The sequence below is a fragment of the Camarhynchus parvulus genome, chromosome 12, assembly GCF_901933205.1.
Source record: "Camarhynchus parvulus chromosome 12, STF_HiC, whole genome shotgun sequence".
Taxonomy (NCBI): Eukaryota; Metazoa; Chordata; class Aves; order Passeriformes; family Thraupidae; genus Camarhynchus; species Camarhynchus parvulus.
Window position 1 is genome coordinate 13344922 of NC_044582.1, and position 25841 is coordinate 13370762.

At 47.0% G+C, this 25841-nt stretch overlaps 1 protein-coding gene across 3 annotated transcripts in view; it reads left to right on the top strand.

The window, feature by feature from the left end:
• SYNPR (synaptoporin) overlaps positions 1 to 25841 on the top strand; it is a 97395-nt gene that overhangs the window by 41372 nt on the left and 30182 nt on the right. Inside the window, exon 1 of one of the 3 annotated variants that reach the window (XM_030956869.1) lies at positions 14631 to 14732. The exons of the other annotated variants lie outside the window; for them this stretch is intronic. Within the exon in view, the coding sequence (XP_030812729.1) occupies positions 14709 to 14732 (24 nt within the window). The 5' untranslated portion in view covers positions 14631 to 14708. Of the gene's footprint in view, positions 1 to 14630; positions 14733 to 25841 lie in introns of those variants that run through there. 3 annotated transcript variants of the gene reach the window in all.

The window sequence follows — 25841 nt, forward strand, 5'->3', positions numbered from 1 at the left end:
TGCTTGTCACTCTGAGTGCAAATGTATTTGGTGGGTTTTGTGTATTAACGGGCTTTTGGTGTTGGACAGGACTGTGGAGAATTCAGAAGCTGCCTGAAAATCTTGAGTTTTTTCCCTTGTCTCAGATATGCTGAGGGTAAACTGCTCTGCCCTCTAGTGCCATTTGCCAGATCTGGTAAAGCTGAGCACATCAGTGAGCCAGGGAGCACAGGGCATCCCTTGGAGCACGCTGACCTGTGCTGGTCCAGGCTGCTCTGGGCATCCCCACGAGCAGCTGGAACAGGACAGGAGGGATTTAGCCCCATGCCAGGCAGGAAAGCATGGCATCTATTGGCATCCCTGCTGCACAGCACCCCCACGTTCATTTCTGTGCTCTCCCCCAAAGAACCCAGCTTAGCCTGATATTTGCTTTCCCATTATGTTTGTTATGCCTTTGGGAGACATGCAGAAGAGCTAAATGATTTCAGCAGCTTTGCTCTTTCAGCCCCATAAATAATGAATTCATCAGGGTGAGAAAACACATGCCCAGACACAAACACATGCAGAGCCCTGCAGAGGAAAGGGAATAAAGGCAGAAGCCTGAGATCCAAATGCAGAGCCCTGTGGCAGTGAACTGGGAACTGCTTTTTGGAGTGAGAAGGTGTCAGGGGGTGGGTATGGAGTTAATTGTCTCAAGAAGAGGCTAAAAGCAATTAGGAGTGCAAGTGAGTGCTAGCTGAGGTTGGAAGTGATAAGTTGCTACCTGCTTGGCTTTTGCAGAGGGCTATTAGTTTGAAGGAGATGTTTGTTTTATCATCTGTAAGTCCTGTCTTCAAGCATCAGATGAAATAATTTGGTTGTGGCTGGCACCCTGCAACATGACAAGGGGTACAAATACATTGTGAACCTGCTGGACAGCCTCAGCTTGATGGGGTAGGATAGTGGGGTTTCAAAGAATCTGCATTTCTGGAAGTTTTGTAAAAGTAAATAAAAAAATAAATGGAAAAAAAAATAAATGGAATCTCCCAAGTCCCACACTGCCCCTGCTGAGAGTACTTGCAGAAATGGTGTATGTACAACCAGACACCAGAGAATCCACCTATCCCTCCTCCTCTGCTGGGCCAGTTGAGAACCTCTGGGGTTTGCAAGGGCTCTTTCCTTGCTGGTGCTTTGAGTGCCCTTTCCAGGAGAGATAATGTGCAGCAGGAGGTGTGAGCCTGGCTGGTGTGGGGAACCCAGCTGCCCAAAAACCAGGTGTCTGCAAACCTGGGCTTCACCAGGAAGGTAAATGAGATGTAAGATGTTCACCTAGGGAATCTTAGCAATGTTCTGCTGGCTGGAGATGTGGAAAAGAAAAATACACTGGTTTGCAGTTAGTCCTTCAAACTTGAGTGCTCCTGGACAAGTGGGGAAGCACATGGGCAGCTCTTGAGTTTAGCAAATGCTGGGACTTAATTCTCTGATCCATCTTATCTTGGTTTGCACTGATAAGAACTAGGGCATTTTCATAAAATTTGGTCCTCTCCCTATAGCCATATCTCAAAAGCTTTACAGGTCAGCTGCCAAGATTAGGTTATCTTTTGTGGAATTGAAAATTTGTTTGGGGAAGTCTGGACAATTCTACTTGAAGGCACTTTACTGGTCAGCAGGTGACAAAGAGGGGAGAAATTTGTGTGCACAGCCTGAAGATACTGAATTTCTGACCCTAACTGATGCTTGGAGTTCTTTCCTTGGTATCAAAACCGTAACCACCTGACTATTGCATAAATAACCTTCCAATATGCATGCACTGATTTATTTTTCCCCTTGACACTCAGGCCATCTCTGACAACTCTTAAGACCCCTCTTGACCTGCAGTATTTTTCTCCTTGGTCTCTGAAGCAAGAGAAGTCTACAAGATTGTGCTGTCTGAGCTTCTCCCTTCTCCCCACTGATTTTGAACATCATTAACTTGTCTTACCCACTTGGACTGGGGGCAAACACTGTGTCACTGTGGGTTTTGTGAGCCCAGCTGGCCATGCTGAGCAGAGGCCTCTTGGTGCCTTCAGAGATTCACCCTGGAGCTGACAAATTAATGTGGGGGCGAAGGGAAAGAAAGAGGCGTTAGTAATTCCTGAGTTCAGGAGAAGTTCAGCCAAGAGCTTCCCCCAGTAACTGTCAGCTTCCTTCTCATTCCCCTTTATGTATTTAGTTGTAATGATGAAAGCTCAAATATGAATGCAATTACAAGATCATTTGGCAGATCATCATTCCTAGGAGTGCTACAATTGTTACAGACTGAAAAAATACAAGTAGAAACCTAATAGCAAAGAGAGAGAGGACTGAGCAAAAAAGAAAGTAAGTTTTAGGTGAGTTCTGGAAAGAAACAGAGCTAATGAGTTGGAGCTCATCTAGATGGCAACAGAAGACATTATTTTTCCTAACAAGAGGTGATGCATGTCTGAAAAATGAAAGTGAATTAAAAAGTTGCCTGATGAGTGATATGGGGGTGGAAAGGGCTAGGAGTAGACTGAAACAACTAAGGTATCATGAGATTTGCATGTACTTCATTTTATTCAGAGTGACTGATGCCAGGCAGTTCATAAAAGCAGGCTGCTATATCTGTGTAATCCCTAGCTGTCTTTATTTTTAAAATAGTATTTGGGTTGAGCAGTTTTGTTCCTCTTGCTGCAACAGAGTGGCCAAGGAAGGAGAACAAAGGTGGCAGCAGAGGGTTTTCCCCAGCCTGGAGACCAGCACCAGGATGTGCCAGGCTTTTGGACCACTGGTGTGCCCACCCTGACCCCATGCCCTTCTGGAAGACAGCACACAGCATCAAACCAGAGGAATGTGCATTTTATGGGCTCATTTATCCTCCACTCCATCCTATCAAACCCAAAGCACAACATCCCTTGGGACGGCGGCAGCCTTTTGCAGCTGCTTGGACTTTTTTTTTTTTCCTTTTTTTTCCTGTTTTTTTGTGAATCCTGGTGAAGCAGGCTAGCAGAGCCAGGAGCTGTGTAATTAGTGGGAGCAGGTCCCTGTGTTTGCATGGGGCAGTTGTTAGCAAGGCTGTTCCAGGCTGAGCTCCCCAGGCTGTGCCAGACGGAGCCGTCGGTGGAAACGGGCACAGGTGGGATGCTCAGTGAGATGGAAAATAATTAGGAGAGCATTAGTTTTAGGTTGAAATAAATTGAGTGTCCAGCTGTAGCTGCTGTAGAGAGGAAGCTGAATGTTAATTAGATGCCACCAGTAATTATGGTGATTATGTATTTTTTGAGTGGCTGTTGGGAATAGTTCAATTCACTTCCACAGGGTAATGTGAATGACATTTCTAATAGGTTTAAGGAAGGGGGAAGGTAGTTTTTTTTATTTTGTTGGAGGGTTTTTTTAACAATGACAATTGCAGTGAAACAAAGCTACTGGAGTGTGCAAAAAAATGTAAGTTGTTTGATGTAACTGCTCAGAAAAAATGATTGTTCGTTGAAGTTAGAGAAAATGCTTTGTGTTTGCTGCAAGAAATACATCCTACTTTTCTACAGAGAGAAATTAGACCCTGGCAGAGATGGGACTTAAACCTGTTTTTCCATCTCATGGTGCATTTTCTGAACTGTGAGACAAGCAGACCTCTTGAAATTAACTCTGAATTTATTTTGCTGGCTTTCAGGCCTGTTTGATGCTTCTCTCTCCTTCTTGCACAGATAAAGGTGATGCCAGTAAAATTAATTGAAACAGTGATTTTGTAAGAGACTATTATTTATATTAGTTGCCAAAGGGCAATTTTAATATTTAGATCAGAAAACTTATTTTACAGGCTTGTCCATGCATGGGGCCTCTCTGAAACAGTTGCTCCATACATATTTATGTAGGCATTGTGATAAATCAAGTGCCCACATGCGAATCTGTTCAGCAATATCTGTTGTGCTCTATATTCAATTTTTCTTTCAGTTTTTTCTTTCAGTTGTAGATCAAGCCTCTCACTTATACCCACTAGTTAGGACGTGAACACATTAACATGCCACCCACTGTGTCTGATAACCTAACTAACACCTGTGATCTCAGACAGCCTCAGCTCAAATTCACTCAGCATTATTTGTCAAGATTATTTGTAGACTAGATTTGCATAAATTGCCAACAAGCATGTACTAAACACCCAGACTTTTGTGGAATGCTTTAATGGAAATTACTGGAGAATGTTGTCTTCCATGTAAACCAAGTGCTGCTTCCGGGGGGTTCTCATTTCAAGAAATAATAACCAATATTTGAATCTCACACACACAAAATGTGCAAAAGCCCAAGGAGAGTGAGCTGTTTTGCACAGAAAGCCTCTGCTGGTTGGACAAGGACAGTCTTCTGCGAGCCACAGGGAAGGGCAGCCTAAAGCACTTGTGTGGCTGCCTACATGAGACTTAAAAAATGCACCACTCACCTTCGTTCACAGGGGAAATACAGTACCTCAGCCCCTGACCTTCCTGAAGCTGGAGTTTGGAAGAGCCTTGCTGATGGTGATTCAGGTAAGACATTGCCTGGTGTTTGCATTGGCTGAGTTGCTTTCTGTTATGGGCATGACTGATTTTTCTGAGCATCGGGACAATGCAAGACGCCCTGATGACATGCAGTAGTCAACGTGTCTCAGACAGAACTGAAGATGTCCCCAGCACAGCATCCCACACTTGCACTTTTGGGGACATTGATTAGAGAGGTTTAACCTTTCACCACATGGCCCAACCCTTGCTTTCCTTCAGCTTTGTTCTCCATGTGGAGTTTCTTCAGAGCTCCCTGGTTGTGTTACAAGGGACCACCTACTTCTTTAGGTGTGACTAGAAGTTCATCCATTACAGAGCTGAGTGCAAGTGTAGGATGCTTGAGATGGGCACCTGAGGTGCTGCAGCATGAGATGGGCAAACACAGATGTCTCCTCTCCCCTGTACACTGGCACAGGGGCAGCTCTGTGGTGTGCCCTTCTCAGAAGCAGTTGTGTAGGGGATGCAGTTCTGTAGGGGAGAGGGATTTGCACATCCCATGGAGCTGGAGCAGTGGGTGGGTTGATTGCTGGAGCAGCAGAGTGTCCCACATCTGGGAACAAGCCTTGGGCTAACAGCTGGCTGAAAGCTTTTGGTGGGTTGGATGCATCTGGGAGCATACGATTTGCCAAGGGGAAGGCTCCTGTCTCCACTGCAAACACAACAACCCGTGCTCTCCTTAATTACTTCCATCTAGGAAAGCTGATGGCTTCTTTGATTGAACTATGTTTAATGAAAAATAGGTAGCAAGCTGAATGCTTTCCTCCTGTATCTAAAATCCACTGATAATTAGAACTTATGGAAGCAGTAATGTACTTCTTTTTTTCACGACCAATGAGTCGATTGAAACACATTTTCATCCTTTTATCCATAGTACTTTAATTTGGGGGATACAGAGACCCTGCACACGTTTCCTTGCATGCTTGGGTCACTGTGCAAATGGGAAAGTGGGGCTGGCCTTGATTTACCCACTGTTTACACAGCATGTGCTCTCCTCTTCCAGATTCATCCTGAAGAATCTACTGCTGTTTGATAGGAATTCATCAAAACACAGTGTCACCTCATGAGGATCACAGGACAGCCAGGGACCCTCATTCCTCTTCTTTGAGGATGAAGAGTTGAAAATTTTAAACGGACACACCACAAGCAGTAAAGTCAAAAGGAGATGGAGGAAGATTGGGAGCTCTGGCAGGTTTTGAATCTTTGAAGAATCAGACCCCAAGAACGTTGATCTTGATATTAAGGTGCTTATAAGAGTGGTTGCTTTGCCATGTTCTCTTCGAGGACCTGGCTGAGCATCCAGAGAGGGCACATACACATTGTCACCTCCACTGAGGCAGGCTGGCTCATGCCACCAGATCTGTTTTGTCACTATGAGCTCCTCTGTGTGCTGTGCCATCACTGCCACTTGTAGGAACAATAGGAGATTTTGCTGCTCCTGTGCTTGGCAACCTCAGTTCTCCTTGTTTATCTTTGATTCTCCTCCTGTACTTGGACACAGGGATAGTTCTCAGTCACACTGGTGGGTTTGCTTCAGCCCTGGTGTGTTGGTGCTTCCCTCCTCTGTCCTTGCCTTGCCTGGCACAGCTGAGGCTGTGGGCTCTGCTTGCTGCCAGGGAGGTGGCAGCTCACTGACAGTGCCACCGTTAGGGTGGCTTTGGCCATAACACAGTTTCTCTGTGTCTTTGCAGCTTTCAGAGTAAGGAGGTCTGTCAGCCTGAGGGTTCATTTGCACAAACACCATGGGTGAGAAATCCAACACCGTGTTGGGCCATGTTTATTTTAAATCTCTACTCTCTGTCAGAGAGCTCTGTCAGCCAAGGCAGTCCCCAACCCCTGGGAGCACCAGGGCTCTCCAGGCTGGACGTGGTGGGAGCTCTCCTGGTTTGCCTGGGAGCGCCGTGGTACTGCTTGGCTGCCCAAGCAATGGCAAAAATGATTTTTCCATCTTCTTATCTTAAAGTGAAGCAAGTTTAGAAGTGGGGGGAGAATAGAGCAATGCAGCTCAGGGAAGAGCTGGCTTCCCTGAGGGCTCTGACAGTGCACACAAGGGATTTTTAACCCTGGGGCCCCTCTGGGCTTCGTGTCAGGGTGTCTCAGGCTTGCATGGGAAGCATTAGTTTCCTGTGTGGCTTCAGAGCATTATGCTGGGGCTGGTCTATCCTTGCTGTAGGGTAAGAGAAAGGGTTAGCAATTTTTATTTTACACATTTTTAAACTGGTGCTCTGTTTCTCTCACTCCTGTGTTGATGGACACTGCTGCTGTCCATCCCAAGGACGGCTCCAGGAGCAGGCCAGTGAAGGTTGGGATGCTGTACCCTGTCTCTGGCTGCAGTGGTGGGGTGGTGGTTCTCCCAGGAGGAAAAACCCCTCAGATGAGCCAGTCTCCCTTGATTCCCACAAGGACATGGTGGTGCAGTGAGTGTGCTGATGTGCTCTGGGCTCTTGTCTGTGTGTGTCAGCCCCAGCACAGGGAGAGGCTCCTCCAGGCAAGAGAGATGACTCTGGAGCTGGTCCAGGTGCACACAGAGCCCTGGCACTGGGTCCCTCCTGGCATGGGCACCTTCCTCTGGGACACCACTTTGGGAAATGTGTTGTTTCCCAGCTTTTCCATGCCAGCTCTCAGCAGTTTCTGTGCGTGCCCACAAGGGAGCAACCCCAGCACAGGGTTGTTGTCTCTAGAGAGACAGATTGTAGGGATGAGTGTGAGGCCAAATCTGCCTTCCCTCACCCCTTCCAGCCCTACCACCTCATCCCAAACCTGAGCTGGACAGTGAGTTTAGGCCCTCTATGTCCTGGGCAAGAGGAGTATTCCACAGGGAAGGAAGGACATGCTGGAGGAGAGAGCAGGAGACCCTGGCTGTGTCTTCTACAGCAAACCCAGTGCCGTCTCCAGGAAAGGACCATGCCATGAATTAACAAGGGACATCAATCCAGGATGTACAGGAAACAAGTAAAGCTTCAGACAGAGCTCAACTATTTGGATGGCTGAAAATCTGGTGCTTTTTGCAGTTTCCTATAAGTGCATAGACAAATTGTACTCGTCTTAGAGAAGCACAGAATCATTTAGTCTGGAAAAGACCTTTAAGATCCTGAAGTCCAACAGACATTTTAGTGTGTCTCTTTGATGCTTGCACAGGTAGCTGGCTGTCTTGGTGGGGTTTTTTATGTGAGACTCTGTCCCAGTGTTTGGGGAAGGAGCAAACCTGTGTTTTTAGGCTTTGTGAGTGTCACCTCAACCTCAGGGCCGGGAGGGAGTCCCAGGGTAGGCAGTCACAGCTGGGCTTGGAGGTGAGATTCAACTATGCAACATCAAATACCTCAGTTGAGCTGCCTGGGTCAGGAGGGAGAGATGGGCAGGACTGGCCTCTCCTGGGGTGCACACAGCACAAGGGACTGAATCTCCTGCTGGAAGGACCTGTCCCTCCCCTCTGTGTTCCCTTGAGTTGTAGGAGCAGCATTCACAGGGCAGTGGTGGCACCTTGGCAGCTGCAGCCCCAGTGCCTGCAGAAATGGCCTTTGAAAAAAGCTGAGGGAAGAAACAACTCCTTGCTATTTTTATCCTTGCACCAGCCCCCGGGGATTTCGATTGACAGGATTAGTTATGAAGCCAATATTATGAGTTTAACTATGAGTGAAATAACACAACTTCTGTGGGAAGCAGAGTAAAAGAGGCAATTATACAGTAGTTTAATAACAGCGCACTGCTGGCTGGGTAGCTGAGAACTTACAGTTGACAGTAATTAGATTTTTTCATTCTTCCTGTTAAATAGCTATAAAAATTACAACAGAAAATAATCTGATTCTCTTTTATTTCGTACTGTTTTCATCATCCAGTCGGTATCCATTTGGCCGTCTTATTGTTCTTCATATGGTTTTAGTATCTGGTATTTAAAGCATGCAGAAATGGGAAAATGCTTTAAAAATGCAGAAAGCACTAGGAATGAGGGAATGGCAGTAACACTCTTCTGAGCATGAGGAATCCAGGGGATGCTTGAGTGGACAGTGAGAGCTTTCCAAATTGACTAACTCTGAATAACAGTTGGACTTCTAACCACAGGAGTTATTCCAAATCATTTAAAATTACAGTAAAAAATGAGATGTTAGGAATTAAATCCCCATTTACCTGTCTGTTACTCTAGTGTGCCAGGTGTAGATAAGCAGGAGGGATGGAGGGAGGTGCTATGGCACATCAGTCTGCACTGGTTGCTTGCAGCCTTTGTCTCCCCGCTGGGATGGGAGCCCATGCTGTGATGTGATTCTGGGCTTTTCTCCCACCTTGGGCTCTGTGCTGGGATGGCAGAGTGGTTAGTGGGGGTGTTTGTTGGCTGGCAAAGAGCTGGACTTGCACAAAAATCTGTGAGCGCCCTCGGATCTGCAGGGCATCTTCTCTTCCCAGTCTTTGCTGCTCTTCCACAGCCCTGCAGTGCTGGGATTTGTGCCCTGCAGTGCTGGGGCTGTACAGGCATCTCATGTCCCTGTTGTTCACATCCCAAGTGATGCTTCCTTGTCTGCTGCCCTCCTTTCAAGCACTGTCCTTTTTTTTTTTTCCCTCTGTGTCTAGACAGCAGTAAGTTTTCTCTTATGGCATAAAAACGTGAATTACTTTAGAAATACACAGTTGTTAAACTTGCAGGGTGAAACTTAATGAGCCAACAAATGTGTGGCATTTGGCTGCTTATGATCATAGCTTGAAAGTGCAGCACAGCACAAAGGGGGGAACTCTCAGGTTTGCTTCCACCACTGAAAGCTCAGGATGGGATATTTGCTTGGAGATTAAAAGTATTCTTTCTTTTCCTCTCCTTTACCTTGTCATGTAAAAGATCCAGGAATGATAAATGGTATCCTGGTTGTGATGTTGTGCAGGGAATTTAATGTGAGGTGGTGTTTTGCAGCTCTGGCGCCTGGTGGGATCTCTGACTCTCAATAAATACATTCTGTGGCAGCACACCCGATCTCACAGCACAGCGTGTCTCTGATTTTATTGCTTTTACTCTGCCATGGCAGGAGCATCACAGTTCAAATTCACACATGTGTTTCAGTTTTAAGGCACTGTGCAGGTGCCCAGAGCTGATAGCAGGGCAAAGGCCACCTCCAGGTTTGCCTCTAAGCCCTTTGGTTCTCCTGGTCGGAGAAACGCGCCGTGCTTTTGGCAGATGCAAGGGCTCCAGATGGTGCTGGGAAAAGTGCAAATGAAAGATTTTATTTCAGCCCTTCCTCACTTTAATAAAATCATGTTCATCTCTCCTGTAGAGGCTTTTTTAAGGGGCTTTTAAAAATGCATCCCCTGTCTTTTTTATTTTCTACCCCTGCCTCTGAGCCTGTGACTTTCAGCTCATCCCCATGTCACTGGGAGTTGTTCTGCTGGTTGCTATCCAAAGTGGGTACCTTCCAGCATGTTTTTCTGGTGCTATTCTTTAAAAGGTGGATATAATCCATTAATCAGTGTCTGACTTTCTGTTGTGGCCTGTTGCCAGGTTGAGCCAGGTGTACAAGTGAGTAGTGTGTGGGGTCTTGACACCTGGACGTGTGCTGGTGAAGTTCAGACTTGCAGTGTCTGCTAAAACAAATATTCCTGCGTGTTCTGGGTTCCTGCTGGCCTTTGTGTGGGGTACAGAGGCAGCTCAAAACAGCTGGTGCTGCTCTTGGACTGTGTCTGCTCCCCCCATAGGCATTATCCTTCTGCAGTGCTGTGGTGGAAGAGCAGGAGGCTGGAAGGAGTCACCTTCTGGGGCTGGTCCAACCCGTGGGCCACTACCTGGGCCTAATTTTGGCTTGGGGGGATGAGGGAGAGGAGAGCTGTCATCTCCCCCCTCAGTTCCATCTGGAATGGCATGTGTGCTCCCAGGCGTGTGCTGTGCTGATGCTCACACAGTGCCCGAGTCACCACCCTGTATTAGCTTATTCCAGCACTTTTCCTTGCTACAAAATTAGATCCATTTTGCAAATTGCTGCTGCACTAGGAATTGAATTGAAGGGGTATTTTTGTTAGTTTTCTTTCTCTTCTCCCCCCCACCTTTTTTTTTTTTTCCACTGGAGTAAATCAGGAATAAGTCAACAGAATCAAGCCCTTAGTGCTTTCAGCAACATGCTCATTTAAATTGGATGCAAGAGGGTGTCTGTGTTTACATTTGGCCTGCCAAGAATCTCTGTTTCAGAAACTGGCTTACATAATATGTCAAAATTGGTTTACTCATTAGCATTGCAAACGGCGTGAAACAAGCCCAGATTGATAAACTCGCAGCAATATTTGCATCCGGATCTGAGTGGCACAGGGGGAGGGGAAGTTCATTAGGAAATGTTCCATTTCCACAAGAAAAACAAATGGTTTCCAGTTATAGATCTCCGACTTTGTTAATTTTCTGTCTTCCCAAATTTAAATAAAGATTGAGAGGGAAATGTGAAAATCTCTGTTGGCAAATGGGCAGCCTATCTTAATATTCCCTGTGCTGGTGGGTGGTTCACAGCAGCAGCTCCAGGTGGGCTGACTGTCCTCTCCCAGCTGGGGCTCCAGCCCCTCTGTCAGGCTCCAGCCTTCTTGGACACCACTGCTGCCTTGATGGATGCTTTCTCTGCAGCACAGGTGGGATGGACACTTTAATATTATTAATTAACTTTTCCAAATGTGGAGTGGCCACCAAAGCAGTAGCATGGTCCAAAGGGCCTTTGGTGGTGCTGCCTGTTCCTGGATTTACCTGGGCAGAGGGTGCAATCCATCCTTGGGCAGAGCTGAGAACCCTGATGTGGAAAAGCTCCAGCTCAGGTGCTCCATGATTAGACTGATGAAACTCCATTCCCACAGTGCAGTGTGTGATTTTAGAGGTGTCTGTAACTCTGCACACACACACAGGAGCAGGCATGAACAGGGATAATGTGACCAAGCATGTTAAGAATAAAGCAATGGAGCAATGAGAGGCTCTAGGGGCAGTTAGTGCCTGTGTGAGTGTTGGATACTCCGTGGTGGGTTGGGGCATGGTGGGAACAGACAGCAATGAGTGGTGGGGAGCCAGATATTAGGAAAAGTTTCTTCACTGAAATTGGAATAGGCTGCCCAGAGAGGTGGTGGAGCCTCTGTCCCTAGAAGTGTTCAAACAATGTGTGTGTGCTGCTTAGGGATGTGGTTTAGTGGTGGGCTTGGCAGTGCTGCATTAATTGGGCTCAGTGATCTCAGAGATCTTTTCCAGCTTCTGTAATCCTGAGCTGTCCTCATGCAGATGCCTCCCCTGAGTCCTGCTGTATCCAGGGACAAGTCTCTCCCCAGGCTGCTGCCTGTCCTGCTGCTGGTGTCACTGCCTCCCTTTCAGCAACACTGGCCATGAACCTTGCACGAAGGTGATGCAAATCTGTTAGATGTACACTGCTTTTCAGTGGTACCTAAAGTAGTTTGGGGCTTAAATCCCAGGAAGTTTTTTTAGTTTGCTTTGAAACTCCTAGCTCAAAAATCAGAAGTAAAAAGCTCTGAAGTAAAAAAGTAAAAGAAGTAAAAATTACAGCACAGAGACATGGCATAGCAGTGCTGGTGTTGGCAGCAGCTCTTCTTGTGCTTGGTGATGCTGAGCGCCCCATCCAGTGTTTCAGATGAATTTTTGAAAAGAAATCTGATAAAGCTGGAGAAAGGATCAGGCTGCAGTGCTGCAGGGTCTGCTGCAGCCTGACAAGTGTTTTGCCTTGTCAGCAAACACCAGCACGTTCACTTTCAGCAGTGTTAGAACTGATCCACAGCACTCGTGGTGTGTTACCAGTTAGGGAAAAAAAGCAGCCCTTGGTTTCTGTATCCTGTGGAGTCAGTGTCCCAGTGTTGTTTGGAGGAGGTGTGTGCCAGGACAGGTCCTCCTCTGCTGCCACCCATTGTGCTAAAGCTGCATCCCTACATCCCACACAGGTGCCCAGGTGCACATGTATTTTAGAGGGCTGAGATATGGCCGCTCTCAGCTCAGCAAAACTCTCTTGATGTATGTTTTTCAAAGTTTTCAGATGACTTTAGTGAATTTCAGTAAGCAGTTGTTAGCTGTGGGAAGGGAAAATAAATTTTCTCACTGGAAAAGGAAATGAGAGGTGTTTGCATTTCACTTACTCTCACACCTTGCAGCAAGAGGCTGCTCACCACGAGATACAGCACATTTGAGTGCCAGCTGGAGAGCTGAATGCAGTGAAGAAGGCCAGGAGCAGTGAGCTGCAGCAGCTGGGGAGCTGAGGCAAGCTGGGTATCCTCCTGCCATCCTCCACCCGTGTGCACCCACAGGCTGGAGAAGAGCTCCCAGGGCTGTGGGAGAGCCAGCATCACTGTGCTGATGCAGTGGGTGGTGAGTTTGGTGTGGTCCTTGGTCACCTTTGACGCGTGGAGCGTGAACGTGACTGCAGCGTGCAGCTCCTGCATAGGTGAGGCATCAAAGGGCTGCTCCCAGTGCAGGGGGAGGCAAATGCTGCCCAGCTCTGCAGACCAGAGTCATTGTGGTGTTTAATCTTCGTGGCTGGGGCTCAGGCAGTGTGCAGGCAGCTGGTGAACGTTTTTGTGTGTGTTAAAATGCACCACGCAGCAGAGCAGTGCTTCAGCCTGAAGAACTCTGAGCATCACAGCATCTCCTCGTTACAGCATCCACCAGCACCAGGCTGTGTCTGCTGGAAGCACAGGGCCACATCCACAGCAGTGACATCTGTCAGCCTGGCTGTGCAGCTCCTGCTTGTGGGAAAGGCTCATAAAGAGTTGTCAGAGCCTCCTCTGCACCTGGATTGTGCTACAAGTGCCAGCCCCCCACAGATAAACTCTATTATCAGATGAATTCAGCCTCTTTGCTTTTGTCTTCCCAGGATTTTCCCTGTGAATCCCAGCATTTGCTGTAAATCACAAGCCCCTGGGGAAAAGCAATCGTGCTCCAATTTTGCAGCGCAGAGAACTGCTGTCACCCCACAGGTGTACCTGTATACCAGCATGTAACTTCTGTCTCCTAATAAAAGGGAAATCTGCCTTATGTCACTTGTATTTGCAAATGTTTGATGCTGTGGGTAGAAAAGAGAGTAAAACAGTGATCAGCTCAGCACTGATCAATAAACAGCACAGTGTGGTTTAGTCTTGGTTACCCTGAGTGGTGTTGGGGCAGAGGTAAGTGCAGAGCTGACACCTTTCCAAGAGGGATCCATGGATCCCTTCCTGCTCTTGACATGCTGATGTCCTGAACACAGAGCAGGGAGATGTGGGACTGGCCTGAAGCCCCTCTTATGAGGAAGTTTGCTGTGACAAGGTGTGGGGTTTGTGTCTGTGTAGCTGCTGGGGGGAGCAAATGTGGCACCTTCCCAAAGAAGTGGTGTTTGGCTGCCACTGATACATCACAAACAGGTGCCTGAGCTCATGCCCGGATACATCCTCCTCCTCGTCCCAACACACATGTGGTGTGGCAAAGGTTTTGTTTGGGTGGATTAAGAGCACAAAAATTTTCCCTCTTGGTGCAGGCCAACCCATGGGTTTCCCACTGGTTTTCTCTGATACACAAAAGGGACAAAAGCTCAGATGCCAGGAGGACGCTGTGGAGGTCTGGTCCTGTGCAAGCACAGGGTGAGCTCAGCACACATGAAGGTCTGGGAGACTTGAGAAGTCTTTTCCGCTTTCTGCATGGGCTCCTTGCTGCAGCTGCAGGGCAGCTGTCTGAGGTGCAGAGAGCAAACTCTGCAAATGTAAGAGTCCAATCAGCCCCCAAACCCCACAATGAAGAGGCACTGCTCCAATGACATTTTGGAGGATCTCCGAGCTTTTTTCAACTTTAGCCCAAAACTGTGGGCTGGTTCTTTTCTGTGGAGCACACAGGAGTGCCAAAGTGATGCTGCACCAGCAGTGGGTGGGAAGGGGCTGCATCTCCCAGCCCACCACGGTGGTACCTGCACCAGCACAAAGCAATCAGCCCCTCACTGAGGGGAAACGGTTTCTCCACTCAGGCTGTGTGTAGTCAGTGTCTAATAATATGAGCATTTTGCCATCCCTCAGCAAACAAGTCTGAGGCTGCTGCCTGATTGGTATATCATCTCACTTTCTCTCAGCATTGATTTTCTTGCTCTCCTTATTTGCTTCATAAAAAGCGAGGCAAGGAGCTGATGCTCGCTTGCTCCCTCCCTCCCTCCCTCTCTCTCTCTCTCTCTCTCTCTCCTGTGAGAAGCTTTTGGGAGCCTTTATTTTTAGTATGAGACAAACCTTGCTTTATTTCAGGAGACGCAAGTTGGATTATAAATCCTTTTGTAAATGTGTATGGTGATATTTGCTCCGGTAAGTTATATGCATCTCTATTTATTTGTGTAACTGTACTGGCTGGGGGAGAAGTGGGGTGTTTCAGGAATTGTGAAGCCCACAAAATTGTGTTTAGGCTTGGCTTCTTTGTGGTCTCATGCTGAGCCAAATTGTTCTGTGATTTTCAGATACGTTGCAATATTTTCAGTTTGTATTTGGCTTTGCAGAGAGGGATGCCTGCTTTGAAAACTTGTTTTGCACTTCATTTTACTGCAGAAACATGAAAAATTATGATTAAAGGGGAAAGGAATTCTTATTTATTGTGTTCCTTCTGGCATTTTAAATCAAAGGTGCCTCCAAAATAATGCTGCAATATTTGATAGAAAAAAAATCAGTAAGAGCTATTTAATATTGATCAAGCTGAAGTATGAAATCTGACTGCCTATTACCTTAGATCAATCTAAAGCATGACAGCTTGGCAGCAACATGTTCCTCATCAAAATATGTTAATGAAATAAAGAAAATCTTTAATTAAGAAAATAGCTTGCTTTTCAGAGTGTAACATCATTAGTACAGGTCAATAGACTGTTGCTCTGATTTTCTTCTCCCTGCCTTGGCTTTTACAGCTCAGCAGCCTCATTCCTCAGCCCTCTTGGTTAACTTGGAGACCTCCTTGTTACCTGTGAATAACAGCGAGGTGCAGTTATTTCTCTCTTCCCATCACAGTTCCTGGTGAGCCTTCCAGGCAGCACAAGTCAGGGACTGTAATAGGCTGAGGAAAACAAGATGTACAGCTTTAATACTTTCAGACTACCTAATACTTGAGTTTGCAGCATTGTACTGATTAATTTATTGACACTTCAGTTCTCTCATACTTGAGCCGTATCCATGGGAATCAATAGCTTTGGTGCTCCAGAAGTCTTTAAGAACTCCAGCTGTAGCACAAGTTGGAGCTGCTATGAGAACATGTTTGAGTATGTATCTGCTCAGAAAATCAACAGATTAAACCTAGAATAGTCTGCTACTCTCATGATACCAGGGTATGCTAATAGATGTATGAAGTGTACTTTAGTAAGATGTTAGAAGGCTGTAACTGAGTTTATTAAACCCACAGGAGAAGGTAAGGATGTTGTGTAAGCCCAAGCTAAACTCTTCTAAAATCAGAGAGAAATTTCAGATTAGCAATAACTGCTTAGTCATTTTAAACTGCTTTTGGACAGCTTTAATTATGCATCCCTCCTTTTTTTTTTGTAATGTAATAGTTCATGTGCCTTCTCACCTGCTTGAAGAGCAGCTGATGGGAATATTTGGTGATGTGCCCCTCAGCAGTGGCTCCTGGGCTCTGCTGGGTCTGTGCCCTGGCTGAGCTGATGCTGCTGCCCAGCATCCCACAGGCAGCCAGGGCACTCCACAGGAGAACCCATGTGCTTTGTTCCTGAAAATTGAGTTAATGGGCACTCAGTTCAGAGGCTTTCTGGTGTTTTTGTGATTGCTGTTTCATAAGGACCATAATTATATTCAGAGCAGCTGCATAGCTTGAATGTGTGTGCCTGGCACTGAAAACGTGGTACATGAAATGTGCCGTGTGCCACCATGTCAGAGAACAAGGCACATAACAATAATTGTCTTTTTCACTGTCCTTTAGCTCCTCAGGTGTGGAGGGTATGGGTGTCTGAGCAATGCACATTTCACACACTTTCTAAGCATGATCCTGCCTGCCTGAGGACAGTGTTGGGCGTTTCTAACTTTGCTCAGCCCTGGTATCTGGCTCAGTGCAGCCCTTGAGGTGAGCAGGGAACGTGTTTGGGTGACCCAGGAGGGGAGGGGACTGAAAAGCACAGCTCCTGCTCCTACCCTGCAAAACTAAAGGCCTGTTTTTTCTGTGCCATATAACTCATCATAGCAGGGGTGCCAGACTGTCCTGAAGCCAGGTTGTGGTTTATTAAGGAAGGCAGTTGATCTCATCCTAATAGCTTTGAAGCAGGAAAAGTGGCTTGAAATGGCTGGTTGGACTGCAGGCAGGGGCAAGTCTCATCCCTGTCCCTGAGGGCAGGTTGCCAGCAGCCAAGGGACTTAAGGCACAAAGTGAAAATGTGGTTAAGTATTTTGCTTCAAGTCTTTCTCATGGCAGAGGAGCTTTTGGCTGGGCAGAAATGATCCCATCAGCCCTACGTCTCTACAGGGTATGGCTGACACAAACTCAGGGGGACAGGAGAGCTTGCCCTGCTCATCCTGTCATACATACAGAAATCCTCTGTGTCCATGGGGTTTTGTCTCGGTCCTTTTGCCCATCCTCATGCTGCAACGTGCAGTGATCTTTCATCTCCACCTACTTGGTGGTAGCAGGTCTGGGGGCAGCTGCTCTCCAGCCCAGTACCACCAAGCCCCCCTCAGCTCTCAGACCTTGGAGCAGCCTCCATCACCTCCACAGGAGTGTGATACCCTCTCTGCAAGATGACTTCAGGCTGATGTGCAAACTAGGCTTGGTGCAACTGCAGGGACAGGTTCACAGCATGGTGCTTTGCAAGCCTTGGCACTGAAAATTTGAGATTTGTGCCAGTGGGATGGAGACATCACTGTCCCCTGCTAGGAGCTGTGTCAGGGCTTGAAACATTATTTTAGGGGTGTTTGGATCCCAGGAGCTTCATTTCCTTTGAGACCTGTCCTTCTGGCTGCTCCTCTAGCAGCTCAAACAATTCCGAGAGAAATTCCATAAACCCTTTAAAAAATTGGTTTCTTAAATATCTGACTCCTTCTGAATGTCTGATACTCTTTTTTTAGCCAAGTCCTTGGATGTAATGAGTTTCCTTTCCTCTCCTCTGTTGATCCTGTTCAGATCAATAGAAACTCTGCAGGGGGAAAGGTATTTGTATTGATATTGGGTGGCAGCTGCCTGTCAGTGCTGGTGATTGCAGGTGGTACTTTATTCTTCATGTTACTCTTGATTAAGAGTTCCTGTAGAACTATATGACCATTTTTTTCCAGGGAATTTTTCCATGAACATCAGATGGTTGATGACAACCTAACCTGGAGTTTGATTTTTCCTGATTTTGCTTGTGGGGTCTCTTTCCCTCAGCAAGCTGAGCACAAGTAGTTTCAAACATTGTGAATTTGGCTTGTTTTTGCATGGTGGGCTGGAGACTCAGCCCAGCTGGTCCGAGCAGAGCTGGGATCTCTGTGTCCCTCCTGAGCTTGAGGTACCACTGTGGGATGCAGGAATCTGGGAGCTGGACTGGGAGCAGGGAAGGGCCACGTTTCTGCTCAGTGCATCCCTGCTCCCTCATGCAGAGCCAGAGCAGGAGCCTGCTGTGAGATAAGAGATGGAGCTGCTGCCTGCCAGCACTGCAGCCGTGTCACACAGGAGGCAGGATGGCTGGAGAGCCCAGGGGACATGACCTCCTCTCTGTGCCAGCCCTGAGGAAGCTGGAAGGGCCCATGGGTGTGTCTGGGCTGCAGGTGATGCTGGGGACACAAACCCCTGTGGGACTGTGGAGCTCACTCAGCCTTTATTTCCTTCAGTGTCCAGTGCAGATGGAGGATCTGGCTCTGCCTGGCCTTAGTTTGCAGATGTGACCAGAAGGTTCCAAAGAGTCCTTGCACCTGCAGTGACATTCTTTGGTAACTGAGCTCTGAGGCCAGAGACGTGACAGGACTGTGAAACTCTTCAGCAGTCCTCCCCTGTCGTGTGCCATCTCTTATTTTGGAGGGGAAAAGAAAAAAGGCGAGGAAAGAAAAGAAAACGAGAAAGATGTGCTAAGCTCATCTGTAGAGACAGAGACAGGTGATCAGCATGGGGTATCTGCAGTGCTGTGCCTTCCCTCTCCTCTCTTTTCCAGACTGCTGTGTGTGTGTCAGGGCTGTCTGTCCATCTGTCTGTGCACAGGCTGGGTGGGTGGCAGAGCCCTGTGCCACCTGAAGGGCTGTGCAGTGCCTCATCTGTCACCGAAGCTCCCCGGCGCCGTGGCAAAGCAAATATGCTGCAGCAGGCTGGAAAGCTGTAAACATATGGGCACTAACAACAGATTAAGTGAGTGATTTAGTCTAAGGGGCTTGGTAGATTACCATAAAATGTATCTTAATTAGAAAAGCAATCAAAGTTGCACAGAGTCAATGAGGATGAAACGTCTCTGTTGGCAGCAGTGAGCGTCCTGTCCCCCATGCCAGGAGATGTGGATGGCAGTGGATGCAGCTCATGCCCACTTTGGGGGGTTTCCTGGGGTTTGCCCAGTTCAGCCTGGAGTGCAGGCTGCCTTCATGCTGAATTATTTGTTATTTGACCAATTAGACCATGCTGTGAGCTGCTCAGAATGAGTCTGATGGTGGACTTGGGTTCCTTTAAAAGCATTAACAAACCAGAAGCTGCTGAAGGTGAAGGAAGAGAACATTTGCACATTTTCATTAAAACTCTGTACCACTACCCAAAGATACATCCAAGTGTTTGCAGTGTATAGTACAGCTAGTCCCAGATAAAGGATTGGGGCTTCTAAGTGCTACCATAACACAAATAATTAATAAGTCTATCTCCCTCACTGTGTCCTTATCTTTTCAGTGAGCATGGCCATAATTAGCTTTCACCTGATTCTAAGTTTATAGCATGTTCAATTGCTTTTTCCATTCTGCTTGTGTTTTCTCTGCTTCCTTATTTTAGTGGTCCTGGCTTTATTCCACAGGCCAGAGTCTATCGATTAAAAAAAAGCTGGATATTCATCTCCAGCAGTGCAGATGTAAAGATTGCAACAGCCAAAAACATATTGATGCATTATTGGTTTTGTACAAGTGTCTGTTTCTTTTCTGGGGTCTGGGAGGATTTGAAGTACATTGGGAAGTGGCACAGAAGATTTGCAGCAGCTGCTGGCAGCTGAGAGAAAGGGAAGGATGACTGGTTGTCTCAGAATTAAATATTTTGAACCATGAAGGAAATGGAGGACATTCAGGCAAGAACATGATTTTTGAAAAGTTTTTTCTCTTTGTGTTTGGAAGCAGGAATAGGTACAGATTTAATGGAACATGAATTGAGGGGTGTGAATAAAAAGAAGACAGGCAAGAGGTGTGAAGCAGCACAGGAACAGGAGATGCAGGGGAACAGGACAACTTAACCTGTCCAGATGAAGTGTTTCAGAGCTAGTGAGATAAGGACAATGTTGTTAGCATTTCCTAAATATGTTGTGTTTAGGTGTTGCTTTTTATGATTTAAGTGTGGGAAGGAGAGCAATACCATCTCTGGGGACAGAGTAGAAGAGGAGTGGCAGAAAAGAAGAGGAGAGGGAGGTTTTAATTTTAAAAATTTTTCTTGCTCAGAATGTTCCCTGTGAATTCCCAGAGCTCAGCAAAGCAAACGTTCATTTATAGCCCATCATCTTAATTATTAAAAAATAAATTATTTTTACCATGTGGGCTGATATTTAGCCAGGAGCAAATTCTTATTCCAGCCTTTTACACAGAGGTGGGTGTTGAGGTCAAAACCAGCTCCAGTAGATTTTTCCATCCAGAACTGGTTTGAGATGAGGCAATGGGCCCCATGTTTGGAGACAGAGCCAGGGCAGGCGTGTAGGACAGCAGGTGACAGGCAGCAGAGGACACCAGAGAGTTGCACTGGAGCCCAGGGAACTGAGAGGAAGCTACTAATGGCCTCTGATGAGCATGGACGTGATAATAATGAGGTTAATGCCCTTTCATTCACCCAGAAACATCTTCAGGAATGTATAATCCCTGCTAGTCAATGGGCAATCATTAGGTCATAAATAATAGAGCGTGATTGAAGGACAAGAGCCCTTCCTGTAATGATCATTTTCCGTCAGGGCTGACCCAGGGAGGGTTTGGTTGCAGCCCCCTGACTGTGCCACGCTGCAGGGTGCAGAGCATTTTCTGGTCAGAGGAGTGCTCCAACCTCTCAGTTCTGCTGTGTGCATCTGTCACCAGAGCAGGAAAATTCTCCTCAGGAGCCCAGGCCCAGGAGTAGTGCTGGGAAAGGAGCTGAAGCTAATGGGAAGTACAAAGGCACAAATTAGGTGAGGGAGCAGTTCCAGGAGCCATCAGGGAATGTTGCCAAGGGACAGTGGTGCCTGGTGGGGATGCTGGGAGAGCTGGGAATGGGGCTGGACTCCCTGGCTGGGAGAGGTGCCTTGTCCCAGCCCCAGCCCCGGGCGGATGTTGTGCACACTGAGTACAGCGCTGCCTTTGAGAGCTGGGTGTGTGGTCCCTGCCATCCAGTGCTGCAGTGTGGTGCAGCCTTGGCTGTGGTTGAGTCCCTGTGCCTGTAGTGGCCAGCCAGGCTTTAAAGACATTAAGTTCAGGAGCACTTTCCCTTCACAGAGTGCTTCCCATGTGGGCATGTCACTCAGCCGTAATGTAAATCCCTGTGGTTATTAGAGGGAGTAAATCCTGCTCAGTAATAACTTGGATCCTGCTCTGTGTGCATTTATATTACATTATGGGGCATTTTAAGCCCAGGTGCTTTTGAACCCACCAAGCAAAAGAAGAAATGAGCAGCCATATAACCTTTTTTATTTTATATTGTTTACACTTGTTACACAATAAATCACATATAATCAGCCTGTAAAGTCTGCACAAAACCTGTTGTTTTCCGGAGGGAGCAGAAACAGAATTATATTTAGGCATTAACCTGAGTGTTTGGTGGGTTGTTGCACATTGCCTGTTAGTAAAATGAGAATTGACTTGACCTATTAGAAAACCTCTCTTGTACCTCACCGTGGCTTTCCATGGTTTTGCCCGTGGTGGTCACATGTGGTTGGTGCCAAAGCAGCTCATGAGACAAGAGGAAGGGGACACAGAGTGGGAGTGGCTGCTCTCCAGGACTCTGGGCACTGTCACAGTGTGGATCCTGGTAGAGACTGCCACGGTTGTTTGTTTTTTATTTTTGCTGGAAGTCTAGGACTAGAAAAGCTCTCGGGCCCAAAAGGGAGCACGTCTCTGCTGCAGTGACATATGTCACAGCATGAGTCATTCAGGGATTATATGTACAGATCCAAACATGTCTGTCCAACTTGTGCTCCCGTGTCCTTAAATGAAAAGGGCACGAAGGGGAAGCTGTGGAGGCTGCAGAGGAAGAGCCAGAATTTCCAGGCTGTTCTACAGCCAGAGGGGAAAGGGCTGCAGGTATGTCTGTGATACATCCCAAATAAAGCCATGTTCACCCAGTAATTAGCCCAGGTACCCCTAAGCCTCTTTGCAGCACCTGTTGGTGTCTTTTGTTCCATGGAAGACACATCACCAGTGTGTCAATGACCATGTGCCGAAAGCAATTTATACAACGAATTTAAAAAACCCTTGGGACCTAGTAAATGCTTACCTCAAACCTTTGACTCATGGTTAGAGGTGCTTGTGTAGGTTACTTGTGTAAGTACCTCTGTACTTCAAGGCTTTTCACTGAGTCCAAGAAGAGATGCTCTGTATGTGCTTCTGTTTTCTGCCTGTTAACTCTTCCATGCATGCTGCCAACCTTAGCATTAGCTTTCAACTTTGTGGCTGACCCATTAAATACTGGGTGAAACAGCTTGCATTACATTTTGGACTTAATAAATAGGAAAGGCATTACACAGATTCTGTCTGGCCATCTGGAGGAACAGTGTTCTTTACCCCAATGAATGGCTATCTAATCCTCTCATATACAGTTGGGCTTTATTCTATTAAAATGTAATGAGAAATGACTACCATACCATTATTTGGTGGAGCTAAATGGGATTTTTAGAATAATCAATGGAAGATGAATGGAAAAGATAAAGGTTTTCTTCAAAGCAAAAGAGAGAAAATTGTCTCCTTGGGATTAAAGTATTGTATAACCAAGTTATTATAAAATTATCTTTACTCACTAAAAATACCCCAATTTCATTTCCATAAATCTTTCCATTAAGAATCAAATCAAGTTGTTGGTTTTTGGATTTTTTCAATTAAAAAAAAAATCTAAGCATTAAATGAAGTGTTGTGCTTCAAACAGAGGATGCTGTGGTGTTCCTGCCTGCTATGGGGTGAGGTCTTTCCATCCAGCTGGTGGCATCAAGGGATGGTTTTTGTGAGAGCCCTAAAATGCCAGACAGAGGTTTTCTGCTGCAGATGGCCTCATGAAGACCCCACAGCCCTGTAGGGAAGTCGTGGAGCAGATTGGTCTTCTCCAGGTGGAGGACAGTGGCATATGTGGTTCTTCATGCCTGAACTTCGAGCTGCTCCCTCATCCCTGGGGTTTTCACTCCACACAGACCAGGGCTGGGCTGGCACAGGAGCCTTCTTAGCAATGCTGCTGTTTGTTTATAAGGTGGGGACACTAAATCCCAGCAATCAGTGAACTGTGTCTTTAGGGTTTGTTCCTCAGCAGGAGCAGAATATATTTCAGCTTTCTCCCTGTGTAGTTGCTGAAGGAAAATGACTCCAACTAGTTGTCACCCCCCCCCAAGAACTGCGTTGGTTGCAAAGCTATCCACCTCCAATTCATCAACCAGTCAAGTTGATATAATTAGGAATCCCAAAGTCAATAATCTGATAATCTCCAGTGCACAAAGGCTTGTATGTAGGAGAAGTGATTCCAGGAAGTCTGCGGCTCAGATTCGTGCAGGAGAAATGCCAGATTTTAAAAAAGAAACAGGCAGAGACCCAGAGGAGAGAGTGCTTCCTAATCCTTCACTGGTGACATATTTTGGGCCATCACTTCTGCAGTAAATGTTTCCAGTACAGTCCTTTAGTGCCTCCAACCCTTCCCTTTACAGCCTTAATAATAATGTTCAATTATTGGTTGTGCCCTATAAATAAATAATCTCAGTTTAACGAGACACTCTGCTGGGTGAGCGGTGCCGGCTGCGGGGGGACGTCTCCAGAGCAATGAGCTCCCTCCTCTCTCCACACACACTCCTGGCCACTGTGCGACGTGTAAGGCAATGGAACATTTGGCAGGGGTTTTGCAGTGTCTCTGTTATGGTGGTATGGAGAGAGGGAGGTCTCAGATCCAGAAATGATGCCAGAAAAATAGATCTGCTTTTAAAATACTCTGAACACGTAAAATGACTAATAGTAGTGCAGGCATTTTGAATATTTCAGGTTGTTCTTTCAGAGTGTCAGGAGTTCCCCTTGGCTCTCCAGCATTAGGGCAGGAGTAGGGGACTGGGGGGGCCTCTTTGGGAAAGCATCCAGCAGGTTCATTCCCATTTCCCTTCCTTAGTGCCAAGAGAAAGCATTGGAGACCAACCTACACAGTGCACTGCATCCCTCACAGCCTGTTTTTGGCCGCCACAGCTCCAGGCAAGACCAACACTTTCTTTTTAAGATCTTGCCCTCCTGCAGGACCCACCAAGGAGCCCTCGGGCAGAGCAGGCCCTCTTCTTTGCAACAGGATAGTTTTGGGGTGCATCCCCAGCATGGCTCCATCCTGTCAGCCAGCAAGTTGCCACAGGCTGCTGCACAGGGCAGATGTGCTCCCACAAAAAGCAAGTGGTTTATATGGAAGTTTAATCAATTTTAAATGACAGCGTTGTCTTCCTACCAGTATGTTTCAGCTGTAACACGCTCCACATAAGCCTTTCAACTCGCCTTGTCAGGAGCTGTTCTGCCTTCCCCTGGTGTGCAGCACGAGCCTGTTGCTCAGCAGGCATTGAGGGGAATTGTCACAAAGCCAAACAGGGAGAAGGGATATGAAATCATCCTGTTTTTCCCTTCCACAGTGGGATGAGTGATGCCCAGGGTCACATGCTGAGGCACTACCAACTGTTTAATTCACAGCTGGGACTTGGGCTCCCTCAAGGCATCACACAAGTCCCTGGCTGCTGGGTTGGGAAAGGAAGGAACCAGCCTTGAGCCTGGATAAATGACAGCACCTGAATGCTGAATGACAGGATTCACTGCCATGGCATTGAAACCTGGCATCCGAAGAAGGGAGGTGGTCCCATAAATCATATGATGGACCTTTCCCTGCCCTGAGCTGGTGTGAGAAGCAGTGTTGTGCTCTGCTGGGTATTACATTGCTATTTTTTCTAAGGAACCAACTGGTCTTTAAAACATGCTTATCTGATTTGAGAGGGAAGGCTGGTTTATTGTTGCACAATACCATAATAAACATAATTTCTGTTGGTTAATTTATATTGTGGAATTCTACTTCTTTTCAAAAATATACCTCTAGTCCAGGCCAAGGCTGGAGGTCAAAGAGGGAATATCACCATAACAGGATCTGGGAATGGTGTTAATCACTTTACAGAAACTCATTGCCTTGGCAGCATTGTGTCTGAGACCATGAGGAAGAAGGATGATCTTCCAGCCAGGCTAGCCTGGACATGTGAGATGTGCATTGCTCCAGTCTGTGCTGAGAAGCACAAATAATGTTCCTTGCTCTCCCTCCTTTGGTCTGTGCCTCACTGGGTGGGTTGGTAACTGCTTCCACAGCACACACTGAATTTGGGGGATGCTTGGTGTGTTATCCCACATGGAATGTGGAGCACTGATCCAGGCTGGGGACAGGCATTTTCCATTTCCCTGCAAGGGTCCAGGCACCAGCCTCCCCAGTGTATAACAATGGCCAGGCAATAGCTGCAGCTGCAGGAGGGATGGGAGCACAGGAGAAAGCAGGGTTTGCCCTGCTCCCACTCCTGTGGGCAGGAGCAGCCTGGCACAGCCAGGGCAGCAAGGATTTGTTGCCTCAGTGGCATCACATTCCTCCCATTCCTGCTGCAGGACTGGCTGTCAGGCCTGAGCCTGGGCAGGCAGCAGCCATGGGATAACCAGAGGTAACTGCATGGGGAGATTTATCTCATGGCAAGGGGAGAAGCTGGATGTGTGCACACTTGCAGATAGGCCTGGTGCTGAGTGTGGATTTATAGGCAAAGAGTAAATAGGAACATGGGGAAACACTTTCCCTTTCTCCATAAACTTTTCAATTTCAGAGCAGCCCGATTCAATAAAATTATCTTGCAGATGGAGGTTTTATTGAGTCTGGCCCATAAAGCTCCCATTATGGGGTTTACAACTGCCTTTTACACAAATCCTGCTCTAATAAAATACAGTGGTGTTTACAGTATTCCTGAAATGGCCACAGAATTACTGTGTGCACAAAAAACCAGCTAGTAATTCTTGGCTTATTGCTCTGGGCACTCCTCTGACAACATAAAGCAGCACAACTGGGGTGGGGGAGAAGGGGAAATGCAGAGGTAGGAG